This window comes from Coturnix japonica, chromosome 1 (assembly GCF_001577835.2).
Source record: "Coturnix japonica isolate 7356 chromosome 1, Coturnix japonica 2.1, whole genome shotgun sequence".
In the NCBI taxonomy this organism is placed as follows: Eukaryota; Metazoa; Chordata; class Aves; order Galliformes; family Phasianidae; genus Coturnix; species Coturnix japonica.
Genome location: NC_029516.1, coordinates 155,043,750 through 155,056,666, shown reverse-complemented (window position 1 = coordinate 155,056,666; position 12,917 = coordinate 155,043,750). Strand labels below are relative to the sequence as shown.

General features: G+C 33.3%; 1 protein-coding gene across 16 annotated transcripts in view; it reads left to right on the top strand.

The window, feature by feature from the left end:
- NBEA (neurobeachin) overlaps positions 1-12,917 on the top strand; it is a 460,919-nt gene that overhangs the window by 149,134 nt on the left and 298,868 nt on the right. For 7 of the 16 annotated variants that reach the window (XM_032442134.1, XM_015851982.2, XM_015851978.2 and 4 more), the window contains exons 25-30: positions 3,793-3,816; positions 5,655-5,835; positions 6,840-6,970; positions 8,435-8,542; positions 9,848-10,016; positions 11,399-11,494. In XM_032442134.1, coding sequence (XP_032298025.1) covers positions 3,793-3,816; positions 5,655-5,835; positions 6,840-6,970; positions 8,435-8,542; positions 9,848-10,016; positions 11,399-11,494 — 709 coding nt within the window. The remainder of the gene's footprint in view (positions 1-3,792; positions 3,817-5,654; positions 5,836-6,839; positions 6,971-8,434; positions 8,543-9,847; positions 10,017-11,398; positions 11,495-12,917) is intronic. The other 9 variants (XM_032442133.1, XM_015851983.1, XM_015851980.1 and 6 more) reach the window with 4 other exon arrangements.

Here is a 12,917-nt window from a genome sequence, read left to right as displayed (position 1 = left end):
CCAACTCCTGTGATTCTGTGATTCTGTCTACGATGTCACATTCAATAACAACTGAGGAATTTATCCTTCTAGAGTTTATCTAATCTGTTTTGAAGCTACTTACTCCTTTAGCCTCTGTAATATCCTATGGCATCAAGTCTGACAATTATATAACCTTTGAAGTACTTCTTTTTTTTTGTTTTTTAAACTTGCTTGAAAATTACAAAATCACTACATGCCTTGCAAACTATACTATGAAAGGAGGCCTTATTCACATTTTTTTTTTCATCTCCCTATCACTTATGACTTTGTAGGTTTGAGTCCTATAACTTTGTGTATATAATTGAATCTACTGAGTCTTCATCTTCTTTAGTATTTCTGTCTGTCTTTACCTCTGATTCTGTATGTCTTTATTCCATGAAGCTTTCCTGTTTGAAACAGGGTGTAACAATCCTTCCCAGTTTGTAGATCCTGTAGAATACCTCTATTCAGTTTATTAACAGGAATTAACTCATTTCATCCTTGCTTACCCCCATGATGGGTGACTCTCAAATATTCCCACAGAAAGCCTTTTGGGTCTGTGTTAAATACTTACAGAAGTAATTCTTATTAATTTGCTACTAGTGAGTTTTATTTGTGGCATGAAGCACTTATTGCATTTTTTCAGTATGGAATAATGATATGCAAAGGCAAGGGTGCTACAAAGCAAACAGTAAGAGACATCCCACATAATCTTTAATTTAGAATGATAAAAAATGATGAAATTCAGGAAGGGATTAAGGTAAATGTAGGTATCTGTTGAAACATTTTGTATATATACTAGATTTCTAGCCAATGAAGATCTCAATAAAACAAATAATTTGTCTATCTCTGATGTAGATATCCTGTGGATAGTCAACCAAATCTGCATAAGCTCCATAGATTTTGATGAAGATTAACCTGCAGCTGAATCCCCCCTCTTTTTATGAGATAGCTTGCATATTTTCTATTGGTGAAAATGACAGTCAAAAGCACAGAGCATTTACCTGATCTCCTGGTCCCATCAGTTCCATGACCTCCAGTATGTCAGTCTGAGCTCAGGTATAACCTTATTCTGGGCTGCTAGTTCTTTAAAAGTCCTGAGCACCTCTCTTCTCAAAAATCCTACTTATAATTTATGATAAATATGCCTCACTGCATCTCTTTCTTATTTTTTTAAAGACATTTCACTTTTTTCTCACTAGTAAAATAAACACTGTATTCTGGATGCTTGAATTAATTAGAGTTTTAACAGAAAATAACCAAGAGCTAAGTGTAGAAAAATTACTTTCAAAATATTAGAGGAATTGTGGATTTTTTATTTATTTACTTATTTATATATTTTTGCTTTTGTTCAAGACATGTTCTGTGTTGTGTTCTATCTCTTGCTGCAACAACAATACTTAAAATACTTTGGGAAATTTTCTGTTTCAAAAAGACTTTCTCCTTTGTGCATTTAGGATTTGTAGTTTCTAGGTGAGGTTAAAGATTATCACTTCTCTGATGTAGTGGTAAATTTTAATCCAGGAATTTATTTGTTATTGAATACTTACAACAGAAATCTACCTTCTGCCTTGCTCTGTTCCAACCTGTTATATACTAGGCAAATTGGAAGAAAGCCATGACTCAGTGGCATGAAATACAAATAGGAAGAAAAAAGGAAGAACTGTTTTCATGTACATAATCAAATGCATTGTCAGTGAAAACAAACCAAGACACACTGATCTATGACTGAATCAAGCAGAGTGAAAATCATGCATTTGCATGGAATTTTTTCTGTAATTCACTATAAACTATTCCCACATTTCTGAATTTCCTTCGCTTTCAAATATATATGTCTTCTATCTCAGAGTCTGTGCAAGGACTGGCTTAATCTGCTGGTGTTTTTAAAGGGATGTGAATCATTGAATCGTAGAATGACTTGGGCTGGAAGGGACCTCAAGGATCATGAAGTTCCAACCCCCCTGTCTGGCAGGGTCACCAAACTTCCATAATTTCTAGATCAGTTTGCCCAGGGCCCCATCCAACCTGGCCTTGAACGCTTCCAAGGATGGTGAATTATACATGTGAACTGAAATTAAATGAAAGCAAATATTAGCAAAAAAGTAAAACTGGGTTTGTTGCTTTACAGTATAAACTAGAGTTTGTTCTGCTATAGATTTCAAATGTCTTGCCTATTGAAATAGAGTATATTAGAGAGAGGTGATAAAATATAAAATATTAGTTTGTTGTTTCCTTGCTTTTGTGAGGATGTTCTTTGAGAGCTACTTTTAATTACAGCTGAAAGGGAGACATGCTGCAGAAGTATTAAGTGAGCATATTTGAGATCTTTAAGGAAGAAGGTTTGCAGAAGATGGTTTCTGTTAATGGCAGCTCATTGCAAGATAATAAATTTTGTGTACAAGCTAGAAATTTGATGCAACCATTGCTTATTGCAAGAATAGCAGTTGTGACAAAGATTCAAGGAGTATGTCAGAAGAAATAAATCTGTGGAGCTAAAGTAACCGTGACAACTGAGAGTAAATTTCCAGACCCCTTGAAATTAGTGTTTTTTCCAATTTATTCTAGTATGTCTAGAATTTTAATTCACTATTTCAGTATCTCAAACTGTAGCTCTTAATTGTGAACTGAGGACTGCTGATGTTATATAAGCAGCTGTCTAGAGGACTCAAACATTTAAAGACATTATTAAATATGAGAAGTAAAGACAAATGATATATTTTCATGTGTGTTTTGTGTGTTGACTAGCAATTATAAGCTAGCAATAATGCAAAAATAGAAACAAGTTGACTGTCAATCTAGGTACAGAAGTGGAAGCTGTATTTGAAAGGTTTCTGAGTGTGGTATCTTCTGTTTCAAGAGTAAAAGATTAGTTTGTTTCCACTTGTTGTTCTTTCTGCCAGATGAGATATTTGCACTATTTAGATGAAAAAAATATTGACTTAAAATAAGTTTTCCTCTTTTTTCAAACACACCTAGAGGACACTTAAGGATGACTTCCTAGCCCATTGCAAAAAGAAAGTGCTTCTACCCAAAACTGAAACATAAAAAAAATAACATATTAGTTCAGTTCTGAAGATTGGTATTTGAAGACTAACTCAGACTTGAGGCTTGGTGAATCTTTATTGTTTTACAGTTGGTTCAAAAGCACTCACATATCCACCATTGTGTTGGTTCAGATTGAAGAAATTAGACCCAAGTGTAATATATATGTATATATATGTGTGTGTGTGTACATATTTATATATATATATAAATTGAACTGTCTTGTGTTGCTTCAAAGGAAGAGCATTATGCATGAACCAGTTTGCTTATTCTGATTTATGATTATTTTGTTAGAACATTTTATACTTAACTAACCTCCTCATACAAAGATTAACTGCTTTATTATATTTCAGTTGAATGGGTCGTTCTAAAATGCTCATTTTATTTCTACATAATCAGTGAAAACATTACTTTGATTTACATTGCGTCATGAAATTTTTCTATGTATATATAATTTATAAAATATATACATTGGTTTGGAAGAACCAGTGTTTACATGAAATCTGTAATAATGCACGTTTTACAGCTTTTCTTTCCTTGTACATAGCTATCTCTAAAAGTGTTTATTTTCAAATATTCATGCTGAACTGAAATGCTGAAATGCTGTTTTAATAATCAATCGAACAAATGTATAATTCCAAGATACTAATTTGTTTCAATTTTGCATTGTATTTTTTTAGTTAACTTAAATAATTTTCTTTTTCTTTTATTGTTGTGATCTGTTGTCTGTTTTGTCTGTTGCATGTCCAGGGTTCTAAGGTTAGTATTGCCACTGTAAGTTTCAGTTTTTGCACTTTCAAAAATAGCTTGGTTTTGATCATTTAGCATTTTGGCTTCTTTTATTGTTATTTTCCTATGTCAGTAGTAGGATGTGAGTAAGAATATATTGGATATATTTATTAAATTCTCCTGACGTGTTTTCACACAGTAACTTAATGCATTGTCATGTATGGCATTTAGCTGGAGGACCAAACAGAGGGAGGTTTGTGAGCTAGTGTAAGTTATAAATGTGATTCTCAGTAGAAAAAGAAATCTTTAGGAATCTTTAGGCCCTGAATGTGTAATTGTATAGGCAACTTGTTATTACTCTTGAACTATCCTGCTTAGACAGGAGGTGGTGATAAGTTCCCTTTCTTAAGTCTTCTTATGCTACTCCAGTCTAAAATATTGCTAGAACTTGAAAGCAGCTTGATAACAATTGAACTTATTTTAAACGCTATTAGAGTATGAATGTACTGTTTTAATAAGTAGAGCTAATAGTAAGTTTTTCAGCAAGCAGTCAGCTGGTTGCTAGCAAACCTGATGCTATTTCAAGCATGAGTTCAAAGTTCGAGTTTCTGTAATCACCTATGATTTTTTTTTCTAACAGACTGCTATAGATTTTATCAGGTCTATTTTCTGTGAATGAGTGCTTTTAGAAACAACGTTCCAGTCTCTTACCAAGAACAGTAACTTATTTTTCCAGAATGTTGGAATACTGTGCACACCAAGGAGGGAGACCTGGATAAAGGAGAGAGGCTGGAAATAGTCCTGGGAGCTGTCACTTTACCATTTGTCTGATTTCATTGGGCAGATCAGACAGATGACAGCATTTCCCAAATCACTCCTGTAACAGACATGTTACGTCCTTAGGAGAAATTAAATGAAGTGTTATCTAACATTGTGATGACACATGCCATGTAATATCCTACATGTTTAAAAACATTTTTTGCTTAATACTGTTTGGCACAGTTTGCTGTCTTCATGTTTTACTCTAAGCTGTTCTAAAAAGTAGATCATGTATAAGTATAGTCATTTTTTAGAAATACTTATTTTTCTTCTTAAATGTCCGTAATGTCATAAAATGTGTGTTGTATTTCTTTCATATTTGCTTCTAAGCAAGTGCAGTAGAAGTGGCAAACACAACAGAAGTGATGCTTTTCCAAGTGACCAAACTGTATTTTAAAAGCCATCTGAAATCTTGATGGCAATCAAGAACAATGTGCCATTTGCAGACAATTTTTAAGATACTGTTTAGACATATCTATGTGGACCATGTCAACCGCTAAGTCCAGTTTTCAATTCTGTTGTTAATTAAACATAATGTTTGCTCACTCATCTGTGCTATTAGACATCTGAATACTTTTGAAAACATGACTCTAGACATCAAAATATCTTCTTGGAGAAAAACATGACCCCTTTTTAGATTTCAGAAATAATGAGCTTATTTCACATTTTTCTGTGGATTTCCATTAAGGAGAACATACCATTACATTAGAAAAGAAATGGTCTTTTTCTGGGAAATGTAAGCTGCATGCTGTGTACCTGGTCACATTTTTAACTCCCTCCCCATTGCTATAGTGAGGGAGTACACCATCCTTTCCCAATTCTAAGAGTATTGATATAGTTCTAGTAATACAAAAGTAAGCATTCCCTGGAAAGGAAATTTTCTCATTCTTCATTCTGTCTTACATTGAATTTCACTCACAATTTACATTAATGGTAATAATGGGAGAATTTTAAAATAACTTTCAATGTATATCATTAAGCATAACAATTTAGATTTGTACATGTTTACAACATCATATTTCAGTTGTGTTCGATCTGTTTAATTCAATTATCTCCTTTTAAAGACTGAACTGGAAAACATTGAAGTGACACAAGGAATGTCAGCAGAGACAGCAGTAACTTTTCTCAGCCGTCTGATGGCAATGGTTGACGTTCTGGTGTTTGCCAGTTCTCTAAATTTTAGTGAGATTGAAGCTGAAAAAAACATGTCTTCTGGAGGTCTAATGCGACAGTGCCTGAGGCTTGGTAAGTCTGCAGACAGTGCGTATTAAATAATTACTTACAGATCAGTGAGCTCAAGCTTGATCAAATGGTGAGACACGTCACTATTATACTAACTGTGATGTGATGAAATAAAAATATCTGTTCTTGCTGATTTGTTACTGTTTCAAAGTTGGTTCATTTCAGGCACAAAAGTGTGTTAAAATGGCATGTCTGACATTGTTCATTCTTTTGTACAGGTTGTGTACATTTTCAAGGAGTAAAAATATAAAGTGTATTGTGAAAAAAATGTTTTTGCTAACTGTTTTGCTGCGTACCTACTGAGACCTTATCCAAGTTTCTGTAGGTTTGGAATCCTCCTTCAAGGCTATGTAAGATTAAAAGCTTAGGATGTGTATACAGGGTGCAGATCTTAATATGTATTGCAACAGCCTTGCATCTGTTTTCTGTATTTACCATTTGGTATATGCTGTTACAGTTAGTCTGGGAAATTTAAAAATTTCTGAATAATTCCAATAATTATATCACTCTATCCTGGTGAACATTAACTTTGGTCTATTGTCTGACATTGTTTCTTTAATATTGTTCCTGCACATACTTTTTCATCTGTCAAATGCTGAATAATCTTTAGACTTGGATTTTGTCCTGTTATCAATCACGTAACTTACTAGATTCTTGATAGTTGCTGATATAAATCTTATAGCTTATTCTCAGAGATTCCAGCTGCCTGTAAACTCATTCAGATTTTAAGTACTGATAACATGATCGATAACATACGACAACTCCAATTTAGTCATTTTCAAATTTTAGTATAGTGATAGAGCAGTTATGTAAAGCATTAAGATTTTCAACTAAAAGGATGAAACGAGTGAGTCGCTGTTATGTTTCCTAAGTTCCAACACAGCTGAATGAGAGAACCGCTGCAGTTACTATTTGGACATGTTTATTGCCATATACTGACAACTAATTAATATTAGGAAAATAATTGAGAAATATTCTAATTCGTATCATTTTCATTACTTTTTTAGTTTGTTGTGTGGCTGTGAGAAACTGTTTAGAATGTCGGCAAAGACAGAGAGAGAGAGTGAACAAAACTTCATTAATCAGCAGTAAAGCTCAGGATGCTCTCCAGGGTGTAACTGCTTCAGCAGCAACCAAGGTAATCCAGTCTTGTTGCAGCATTGACAAGATTGATCAGAAAATAAGTACAAGTGCCTTCTCAAGGATTTGGCAAAAGCTTTGGCTTTTTGCTTTTAACTGACTTTAAGTGAAGGTATGTTTTGGTGTTCCTTGAAACAAGAAAATATTAATGCAGTGGTATACTGGAACATTTTTAAAGAGCTTTAGCACTCCTGCTTTTTGTTGTCTTCAAAAATCAAGTTCCCTTCCTCTCATCTCTCCTATATATCTGCTCAGCTGTTTTTTATTCTCTCAAAGCGTCTGCAGTTATGATGAAGTTCTGCTATCACGTCTGTCAGTGGAACATCTGGATCCCAGTAAAATCAACAGACCTGTGCATGTACAATTTGAGATCAGTATTTTCTTTGTGACTGAATGAAGCTTACTTAATACATAATTACAGCTTCATATATATATAAAACTTTGTAACAACTTTGAAAATTTGTGAATCTTTAAACTAAAACTTTAAACAATTTAATATAGCCCATGGTTAAAATATGTCATTATTCCTGTTTTGGGTGTTATTATTTCATAGAATTATAGAATCATTTAAATTGGAAGGGACCTTTAAAGGCCACCTATTCCAACTCTCCACAGTGAACAGGGACACCTACAGCTCCATCAGGTGCTCAGAGCCCCGTCTAGCCTAACCTTGAATGTCTCCATGGGTGTGGCAAACACCACCTCTCTTGGCAGCCTGTGCCACTACCTGACAACTCTTATTGCACAGAACATTTACCATACATCTAATCTAATTCTCCCTTCTTTAAGCTTGAAACCATTTCCCCTTGTCCTATTGCAACAGGATTTGCATTAGCAACTTTTTTTTTTCCTTTCTGCTGGCTTTTCCAGATACATTTACAAACTCAGCTACATTCACAATATTATTTCATTAACTCTCATAAAAAATTATATTTTTCACTTTTTCACATTCAGTGCAGAGCTAATCTGTATAATGATACTTTCAGATGTTGAAGCATCATTTGTAATATGTTATCGTTTTTTAAACGAAGCACACTACTGTAGGCCTTTGCAATAATAGGAATTATTCTGTGAACAGTTGTAACAATTCTCAGTAAAATTGCAAGAAATGGTTGTTTGAAAATATTTCTGCTCCTGGTTTTTAAATTTAATGCATATAAAAATGATTTGCTGCTATGAAACACCTATAATCTAAAGTCACCTTATGTGTTCACTTGCATACCTTTCTGATATACTGAGATAATTTAACAGTTTTCATCTAAATAATTAAGAATATGATGGTAATTCAAAGCATAGCTTAATTTGTAGAAGCCTTGTCTAATAGGGAGAGTATGTTGCTAGCAAAGGAGCATCTATGATTAGCAGTGGTACCTACAAATGTTATCAAATTGAAGTTCCAACAGAAATGCTTTGAATTAAGATATTTGTGGGGAAAAAAATCTCACAACTTTTTTGTTTGTAGACTCCCCTTGAAAATGTCCCTGGCAACCTTTCTCCCATAAAAGACCCGGATCGGCTTCTTCAGGATGTTGATATAAATCGTCTACGAGCAGTTGTTTTTCGTGATGTGGTGAGTAGTAGGTTCTGCATTTCTTTCTTCTTCAAAACTGTCACTTATATTTTCAAAGAGATTTTCACTGTTCCAAAATTAAAAATACCCTTAATTTGTCACACTTTATGCATTATACATTTTCTCACGTCTTTGTTATTTTAATATTTGCTGAATCTGAATATATGCATTTTATGCAGATGTATTAAAAAGTTTTTCAGATAACAGCAACTTTTTTACCATAAAACATTGCCACAACTTTGTTTTTGAAGGCTGTGTAACTGGAATTATTATGTATATACAGATAGATTTTAAAAAATTTCCAGTCTGAATTTGAGCAGATTGAGAATTGGATGTAGGAATAGTTTTCAGCAGAAAAGAAGTTGAGCTTGAAACAAAAGCATTTATCTGTCAAGATGATCTCAGCATCTTGAAAGGATGAGGTTGAATTGGTGTGATGTTCATCTGACATCTGTTCTTTCCTTACGTAGAGAGCAGAGGAAACTTTTTTTTCTGACAGATCTATGAGCGAATGTACAGCTATTTTAAGGGTTTCAATGACATGTAATGAATTGCATCCATGATTAACATCCATGATAAAAGACTTCTCAGTTAAAGCAAAGCAGGCTGGGATCAAGTAAGGTCTTAGCCCTGCAATAGATAGTGGCCATAGAACAGAAGATTGCATTAGGGTAGGTGAAAAGGAAAAGCTGTAAAGGAGTTCTGGTCCTGGTATTTCTGCTTACATAAAGCCCTGAAAATCTAGGATTTTGCTGATAAGAATCCTGTTGAAGTATTTAGAACATATGAGTTGAAGTTTATTGCTGGAAAGAAGGCCATGGTATAACGCTCATGTTATTAGCAGATATATTATGCCCTCATATGTACCCACTGTTAGTTGGTAACACATCATCAAGCTTAATTTTCCCTTTCAGCAGTGTCCCTTAACTTCTTGCAGCAGGACTAACGATCCAAAAGATTTACTCCAATTTTCTTGGGGTATCAGAAGTTAGTTGCTATTACTGTTGAGAAGAATTAAGAGCACCCTCAAAGAATAAAGCCTTTAGTATGAAAAGCCCTCTGACTACACCGTCTTGGAGATTTGAGTAGTTTTCAAATTACCTGTAAGATTAAGCACTTAATACACGTTGTGTTCATGTTACTTCACAGAAAGTCCATTAGGTCTTCCATTTAATCCATTTACTGCTATGTTAACAGATGTAACATTTCAGAAAGGTATTATTTGTAAAGCTTTAAGGTGATCTTGAGTGAAAATTCAATGGAAATGTCTGCTATTACAGAACTCCTCCTTTTTCTCTACCACAGGACGACAGCAAACAGGCTCAGTTCTTAGCTTTGGCAGTAGTCTACTTTATTTCAGTTCTGATGGTCTCCAAATACCGTGATATACTAGAACCACAACGAGAAACAGCAAGATCTGGGAGCCAGGCAGGTAGAAATATCAGACAAGAAATAAATTCACCAACAAGTACAGGTACATTTCTTTTAGTGTTCTTTTCCATTTTCATATTTAGATACTTTGGAACTGTAGTTATCTCACTAGAAACAATTTTCAAACAGTTTAAAATTAGGATAGAAAATTACATGCTACTTTGTTTCTCTAAAGTGATTTGGTTCTTTAATGTATATTGGCTGATTTCAGTTATTCTGTGTATTTTCTTATAGAGTGTAACCAATTTTCATTTGCATATTGCTTTTTATGCTTTTATTTCTTTCATTTGTGTATTAAAATGGGATAAATCTGTGCTAGTTGATAGTAGATAGTTGATCACAAATTCTTTGTCTGTCATTTGTTAGTAAGAGCATGTATCTTTAAATATCTAGAATGAAATGTGTAAAGACCAAACAGCTTTTTGCAAATATAAATGTGAGCTCTGTTAGTTTGAATGAGTGTGCTTTCGAAAGGGTGGTGATCATGGACTCCTTGCAGTCCACTGTGCTGGTGCTTGCATTTAAAAGCTACTGAAATAGAAAAAAGGAAAAAAAAAAGGAAAAAAAAAAATCATTTGTTTTCCTTGATCTGTTTGTGGTTTTTCATTAGTAGTGTTATTTTCACTGGCATTCTTCAGCCTGAGTGGGAGGGAACCTATCAGCTGTCAGAGCCTATCAGAAATAAGGGATCCAAACTTTAATATACTTTATGCTACCAGTTCAGTAGGTTTTTTAGAACCCATGGGATTGTTGATAATTATACCTTCTGCACTGGAATTATTATTATTATTATTATTATTGAAAACAATAATTGAACTTGTCTGTGAATCTCTTCATGTATGTTTTTCTTATTGTATTAAATTTTTATTACTTTCATCATTTATGGAGTTTCTAATATTCATTCTTCATAGAATGTATGTTCCAGTTTATGTTACATTTACGTTTATTCATTGTTTTCCAACTAATTATTATGTTTTAATTTACCACTTATACATTATTTTTGAACTTTGTGTGCTTAAAGGCTTTCCATTTTGAATATAATACACAAATATGTAATATATTGACAATTGTGATAAATCATCTTTTTTTTTTTTTATGCCTTTGTGTTTATGGTTCTGCAATAAAAAGCTGCTAACTTTTGTGAACTTTTTTTACTCATAACTGTCTTCTCTGTATGTGCTGTGCATATATATGTCTTTTCTTCCCACCTGAATGTTGCTTTTTGAAGTGCCCTAATAATAGATACGCTGTTTCCTATCTCTTGACACAGAAATTGTTTTCTGCCTTTAGAAATGCATTTTTTCTATTGATAATACCAGATTTGCATGTTCCAATGAGATAGGATTTCTGTCATGGATCCACAGTGGACCAGGCCACACATGAATACTAGCTGGCTCACATTTGATTCCATGATTTTCTCCACAGTTGTGGTCATACCATCTATCCCTCACCCAAGTTTGAACCATGGATTCCTTGCCAAGTTAATTCCTGAGCAGAGCTTTGCCCACTCATTTTACAAAGGTAATATTAACATCATCTCCTAACCTGTTTGGGTGTTCTTATTTAATGTAATGTAATTCAAGAAATAACTGTGGTGTAATTGTTGATAAATAAGTATACGCCTCAGGTTACATGGAGATCAAACCTGATGACACCTTCAAAACTATAACTACATTTCTCTAGGAAACCTCTCCCACTTCTGCTACAATTTATTAACTTTACATCCTATGAACTAAATTTTATAAAAGAGCATTGAGGAGGAAAATGTGGATTTTGAAAATTGGACATACCTTTTGTTTCTGCTTATATTTTTACAATATTATTAGGTCCTTAAAAACAAAGTCAGGCCTATTCTAAAAACTACTGCATACCACATAAAGTATGTAGAGCTTTTGCAGTAGCATCTTCCCCCATATCTTTTCCTCTTCTTTTTCCTTCCTTTCTTGCTTTTTTTTTTTTTTTCTTTTTTCTTGCCTTCTTGATGGTATGTAAAGCTTTGATATTTCTATGTACTGTGAATTATTTTATGCTTGTAAGTTAATGTGCTGTGCTGTGCTTTTCTTGAAAGAGATCGCTTCTGTGACCAGAGCAGCTATTATGTGTTTTGGGCCTGTTTTTGTTTGTTTGTTTGTTTCAAATGATACAATATAATGCAGGGAACGTGTTTTTCAAATGTCATTATTTGAAACAATGGGATATCAGACTGTAACATTAGCAATGTTTGCATGTATATTTCCTCATTTATTTGCATGCACAGTACTGTGAATGAATAAATGTGATATAGGTTAAAAATCTGGTGAAAATGTTCATGATGTAGTTTTGCAAAATCTCAGTGGGTAAACATATTGACTTATAAAAAAGCTGAGGAGATTTAAAATTTAAAATCCTGTTTATTAACAGAACTGTTTAACTTCTCACTTTACTAATCATGTAATTTGTGTTATTTATATCATATCCTCTTCTGAAAGCTTTAAAAAAAAACCTCTATTGTCCTATACTAAAAGGGAAAAAATATTTTTTTTCCATTGTTCAATTTGCTTATGTCATATTCTTTGTTGTGTTATAGTTATATGGGTATGATTCAATCCATGGTTGATGATACTACAGAATAATAATACCTCATACCAGTTAAATCCTGCTTTTTTCATCTCCTTTTGCCTTTAAAGCATGCTTCTGTGTAGCAGTTATAGGATATTTTATTTTGGTTACCTTTTGCTTAAACATTGAAATTATTTAGAATGCCTCAAAACCTACAGTTATTAAAAAGAATTGAAGTTAAATTTAATACAATTTAAAAACTATTTACAAAATAACTATTATATTGCTCTTTGTACAAAGTTTGAAATATTGAAATTTGAAATAATGGGTGGCAAAAGGTGTGGATAAACAGTTTTTCTTTTCATCTACACGACATAAAGTAGATATAACAAAATCAGAAAGAAAA